Raw genomic sequence first — 6,288 nt, forward strand, 5'->3', positions numbered from 1 at the left:
TCAAGAACCTGTACTGACCAAATGCGGTGCTGAACGTGGTCAGTCGCGACGAGTTATAGTGAAGTGAGACATACCAGAACGAGTTTTTTGGATCTCGACCGACAGAGAATACCATTGTGCTTGCCATCTGTGCGACACCTTCTACAATGCGCATGGGGTGATGTGGTTTATGCAGATCCGAATCCCTCTTCATGGCAGACACCCATTCATTTGGCTTCGAAACTAGAGTAATTATGCCCAACTCCTGCATTATTTTCCAGCTCAGCCTTGACCTGAATCTTCATTGCCATCAGCATGCGTACATCAGACGAAGCACAGGTCTTACCTTTGGGTCCGAGCCGCAAGGAGTATGTCACCAGCAGCCTCCGCAGCTCATCTGTGAAAAGCTCACCATATTTGGAAGAAATTCTCTGATAGGTCTTCTTCGGAGGGGCTAATCTGGTGTAGCTCTCTGCTGAACGAAACAAGTCCCATGTCCATGCATGTGCTCAGGTCTAGCAGAGACGTGATGCTTTGTGAACCATGTAGAATGTTAATACGTACAACCATCCCTGTACAAAGCACCTGGCCGCACTGTGCTGTTAGGTTGGATTCTGCTGCCTCCGTATGCCAGCAGACTTGTTGATTCTGCTTTTTTCAGCTGGTTGAATGTCTTTAGTGACATGACGTTGCTCTTTGCTGCTGTGTCAACCTTCATCTCTGCCGTCTTGCCATTGACTTTCATAGAAGGCCTCGTTGTTTCTCTGATTTGGATTTCACTGGTTTGCCTGTTATCTGCGGGGTCAGACCATTGATGTAGAACTCATCATCAGGGTTGTCTCCCCCTTGTTCCGGCTCCAACTGGTTCATCGTCCTTCTGCGTCTGGTCCATGTGTTGGTTTGCTGCCTGGATCTCCATCATGTGCTTTAATGGTTCCACTTATCACTGGCTGGGCACATTTCTCTTCTCGCCATGTGATCACCTCCAGCAGTTACTGCAGCCTGCCCTGGACGAGAGTGTGGGGTGGCCTGGTAGCTCTTCCTCCTGTCCTCCAGCACTGTCTTCCGATCTGCCTGGATTGGGTTGTTACTCGTGACCTGCTGTGTGGAGATGCCAGCTTTTGCTGTTTTCCTCAGTAGTTTTGTACGCCAGATAGGAAGAGATGGCCTTTGCTAGCGTTAGCTCGCTGTCACGCAGAAGTGCTTTCCACATACTGTCGTCACAAATACGACAAACATCCTATCTTTAATTAATTCCTCACAGTGATCCAAAGTTACAGGGTCTTCACCTTGATTTTTCAAATCGCTGACATATGAGTGGATTGACTCGCCAGAATTTTGATCGCTAGGTATTAAACTTGTGCCTTTCCATCGTCATGTTTCTCTGTGGATTGCATATTCCCTGAATTTTCGTTTAACCATTTGGTGTCCCTTCTTGACTCAGCCAGCCTGGTAACAAGTTTTCCTTTGTTAATTTTGTCTGTGTATACATACAATCTCTCCCTTTCAATGGCTTCGGGGCCCACCAAATTTAACAATGTACACGCTGGTGCGGGCAGCTTTGTAACTGTGTGTTAAATATGTCATACGCTGCTCAAAATTACTCCAGTTCTCCGCTACATTTCCTTCAAATGCGAGTGGGTTGGGTTGTCAAAATCCATCCGCCATTATGGAGACCGTTGCAAACGTGAATCTGTGTCTGATTGGAAGGCCTCAGGCTTGGGACGCTCTCGAACCCACCTCTGACACCATTTTCATTATTGCGTGCTGAATAACTAGACGAGTTGGCAGTGGAGGTGAACAAACAACTCACTGCACACAATCAGAGAGAGAGAGAGAGAGAGCGAGAGAGCCCATACCATGGCATCTGCTCCCTTCTTATACTCACTTTAGCTATCCCCCCCCCCATGTGGACCTCGCGCTTGCGCTGTACTCTATTGCAAGCACGGTGGCTACAGTGTGATTGCAGCAGGTGCAGAGCAGCCGATGGCAGCGACACACAAGTGTGTTACATTGTTAATGTAAAGTCATAACTTTTGAATTTTGTGCTAGTCGGAGACTTGGACACAACAACCTAACCTGAACAAAACTTATTTTTATTTTTAATTTTAGAGATCCAGCATGGTAACAGACCCTTCCGGCCCACGAGCCTGTACCACCTAGATACACCAATTAACTGACAACCCCGTGAGGATTTTTTCTGGAGGCTGGGAGTAACCACCCAGGGCCTGGGAGAATGTACAAACTCCTTACAGACAGCGCTGGATTGGAACTCGGTTGCCTTGCGCTGTAATCGTGCTGCGCTAGTGGCTCCGCTCTGCTGGAGGAACTCAGCGGGTCGAGCAGCATTGGTGGAAGAAAAAGAGAATCCCCAACGTTACGTGCCCTTTCTCACACTTATACAAAATATAGCCTGATATGTTCCGAGGAGCCGCTGGGAAATAATCCTGGGATATTTATTCCCCAATCAACATAAAAACAATGATCTTTCTGTGTAGTGATGGGCAGCTGTGCTTCGTCCATCGTAGCAGTCGTACCCTTGGAGATTGATTTGGGAGACACGGGCCCGATGAACAGCTTTGTTTAACGGCAATCGCTCAACACCTCTCTTGGTGATGACCGTTGCCCAGAAATCTGTTCGTGGAAGAAAGTGCCCCATTACCCTGTGAAAGAAGAGAGTGCACGGACTCATGGGAAGTGACTTCACGTGCATGTGAGCTGCACCAAAGCTCCCAGTGCTTTTCGGGGATGAAAGGTGATTCGGCACGGGGTGCTGGGCACCAGGCACAAAGTGCAGCACCGGGTCCCAAACGGAGGGCCCCCGTTCGTCCGTGGCTTTAAATGCTTCTCCCCAGTTCCACATCTCAGCTCTCCAGGAACTTGCATTGTGCTAAGGACATGCTGTGCGTCCCGGGGCAAGACTGCATTGATTTATTCCCTGGACACAGCCTCTCATACCCACAGCAATGAACCCACTTCAGTGCTCCGACTGTGGGAAGAACTTTAAATTGGAGAGTGAGTTAACAAGACACCAACGGTTCCACACTGGGGAGGGGCCCTTCACCTGCACCGAGTGTGGCAAAGGTTTCACCCGGACCTTCGAACTACATAGGCACCAGGTGGTGCACACTGGGGATAAACCGTTCGTTTGCCCCTGGTGCAAGAAGGCCTTCACCAGGTTGTATAGCCTTCAGATACACCAGCGGTTGCACAAGGGGGAAAGGCCCTTCACCTGCCCTGAATGTGGCAAGGGCTTCAGACAGCACTCCAACCTGCTGACGCACAAGTGGGTCCACACCGGGGAGAAGCCCTTCACCTGCCCTGAATGTGGGAAGGGCTTCACCAATAGGCCCAACCTGCAGAGACATCAGCGGAGCCACACTGGGGAGAGGCCCTTCACCTGCACTGAGTGCGGCAAGGGCTTCACTCAGACCTCTCACCTGCTGACCCACCAGTGGGTTCACACAGGGGACAAGCCCTTCACCTGCGCTGAGTGCGGGAAGGGCTTCATCAGTAGGTGCAACCTGCGAAGACACCAGCGGGACCACACTGGAGAGAGACCCTTCACCTGCCCCGAGAATGGCATGGGCTTCACCCAGTCCTCCAACCTGCTGACCCACCAGTGGGTCCACATTGGGGAGAAGCCCTTCACCTGCCCTGAGTGCGGGAAGGGCTTCACCAATAGGTCCAACCTTGAGATACACCGGAGAGTCCACAATGGGGAGAGGCCCTTCACCTGCCCTGAATGTGGCAAGGGCTTCACCCGCACATCCATCCTGCTGACACACCAGCGGGTCCACACTGGGGAGAGGCCCTTTACCTGTGCTGAATGTGGCAAGGGCTTCACCCACTCCTCAAGCCTGCTGACACACCAACGGGTCCACACTGGGGAGAGGCCCTTCACTTGCGCTGAGTGCGGCAAGGGCTTCACCCACTCCTCTAGTCTGCAAAAGCACCAGTGGGTCCACACTGGGGAGAGGCCCTTCACCTGCTCTGAGTGCGGCAAGGGCTTCACCCACTCCTCTAGCCTGCGAAACCACCAGCGGGTCCACACTGGTGAGAGGCCCTTCACCTGCGCTGAATGCGGCAAGAGCTTCACTCAGACTTCCAACCTGCAAAACCACCAGCGGGTCCACACTGGGGAAAGGCCTTTCACCTGCCTCATCTGCAGCAGGAGCTTCTCCCAGTCAGACGGCCTGTTGAAGCACCAACGGGTCCATGAGTGAGCCAGATTCTGTTGCTGATCTGACCCCACACCCCTGTCATTCTAACCAGGGTCGGACCATGTCCATCTGATCTTAACGGCCCCTGTAACCGCCCTGCAGCTTAATGTACTTGGCACATGCCAAATAAATTGGCTTGACCTTGAACATCCGGCGTGTTGTCTGTTGAATAGTGAGGCCTGTACATGGGCTTTAGTTAGGATCATATGGTCTTTCTGTTGTTGAACCACAGATCAACACAGAAACTGGTCGTTTGGCCCATCTATCCTGTGCTGAACTATTATTCTGCCCAGCCCCAATGACTGAAATGCAACTGAAAGGTTCTCCCTCCTCTCCCTATTCTGGTGACGGAGTGGGCTGGAGGGAGGTGGAATTAGGGTGCCTGGGCATTCAGGTACAGAATTTGGGTGGGTAAGAATGTGGAAGCCTTTGCCACAAGTGGGAATGTATGTTTCATAAACTGTCATTTGGAAACTCAAGGTGAATGAATGTTTTCCAAACCAAGGGGAATGGGGAGTGGGTGGGCATTCAGAGTTTGGTCATGGATCAGCCTCAATGGCTCAAAGTTGTGCAGTTGTAATGGAGGATTTAGACCAGCTTATGCAAGAAGGGATGCAGTTGCATCGGAAGATATAATCTAAATTCCACCATGAGGCCCAGGATGCATATGAATCAGTAGACATTATCTAATTTCCACTATGAGGCCCAGAGATGCAGTTGTCTTTTGTTGGCCGCAGACTGTCAGGAGACCTTGAAAATAATTAAATCATTTATTCAAAGAGAAAAGCTATGAGTAAACAACTTTTGGGTAATATAAGCAATGGGCCCACTGCTGACGTTTGAGACTCTCGGAGAGGTGGTAACATCTCTCAGCAAGAAGAACTTCTAGACTCCAACCAACGTCCCGGTCAGGGGAGGTGGATAAGCTGCTACCGGTGCCCAGACAACCTACTACAAGTGTGCAGTCGTTGCCTCGCTTTGGCAGTTGGGACCAGTCCGGGCGTTGATAAGTATAATTAGGAAGGGCTTGCATATTGTAGTTTGAATTCAGCTTTAGATTTAGTAATAAAGACGTATAAACTGAAGTGCTCTCGGTGTGTGTGTGTCTGTTTTCTTTCGGTAGCTCAAACAATGACCAATCTAAAACAAACAAAGTGAGAGGTACAAGTTTACCCAGAACAATTGGCGTAGTCGGCAGGATTGGTCTTGAGATGTTTCGCCGAAAAAAAAAGGTGAGCCCTGAGCAGTTCTTGATTCCGGGGTGGACTTCCAAAGACGATGGGTTTGGCATGTTGGCCAATATCCTGTCTTTGTTGGGACCACCCATTAGTTGGGATGAGAAGTTAGATCCATCAAGTGCACCTCTGGGAGAGTGGGTTGCCACTTTCCTTCAAGAAAGTAAATTTCCTGTTAAAAAGGGGACGCTGGCGGACGGTTTTGGCTGCTGGCCATAGGCTTACGCCGCTCCGTTCAGCGCGAAGCAGAATCAGTTCAGCGAGAAGTAGAATCTCAACACAAGAGAGAGCAACTAGAGGAGGAGCTCGAAGCCCTGCGACAACATACCCATGATGAGCGAGATTGTTCACACCAGTCAGGACCGAGCCAAAGAATGGGAGGATAAGCACGTCCAAACGATCTGCCATAATATTAAACTCCGGTAGCAGCGCTGTGCAGATAAAGAAAGGCATGGAGTAGAACCCGATCCACATTGTATTAATGCCATGATAAGGAATGGCAACGATCCTGTTGTAATTGATGATTGGGGCAGGAATATCTGGAATGATGGCAATGGTAATAATGCAGATACTCCTCAGCATGTGCCTAACATAGTACCCGCTGTTCACGCCCACCCTGTAAGGCAGCAGATTTTCCAAACAGACGGAGAGGGAGAGGGATGGAATGTAACTGATGAGATTGAAGAGGAAGATGATCCCCTGATCTCACTAGAGGACCCAGGGGAAGGTACCCGAACCCTTGCTTATGCCCAATGGCCCTCCCCTTCGACAGGATGGCCTAGGCCTTGTCCCGTCCATTGGGCAAAGGATCCTGTGGGCCAAAGTGGGAGCAGGGGTCAAGAGCAGTCAAT

At 50.5% G+C, this 6,288-nt stretch overlaps 1 protein-coding gene across 1 annotated transcript in view; it reads left to right on the forward strand.

Annotated features, from left to right (window-relative positions):
* LOC138761559 (zinc finger protein 850-like) overlaps positions 1-5,287 on the forward strand; it is an 82,190-nt gene extending 76,903 nt beyond the window's left edge. The window contains exon 5 of the mRNA XM_069933875.1: positions 2,961-5,287. Coding sequence (XP_069789976.1) covers positions 2,961-4,205 — 1,245 coding nt within the window. The 3' untranslated portion in view covers positions 4,206-5,287. The remainder of the gene's footprint in view (positions 1-2,960) is intronic.
* Positions 5,288-6,288: the final 1,001 nt, after the last annotated feature.

This window comes from Narcine bancroftii, chromosome 4 (assembly GCF_036971445.1).
Source record: "Narcine bancroftii isolate sNarBan1 chromosome 4, sNarBan1.hap1, whole genome shotgun sequence".
Lineage (NCBI taxonomy): Eukaryota > Metazoa > Chordata > Chondrichthyes > Torpediniformes > Narcinidae > Narcine > Narcine bancroftii.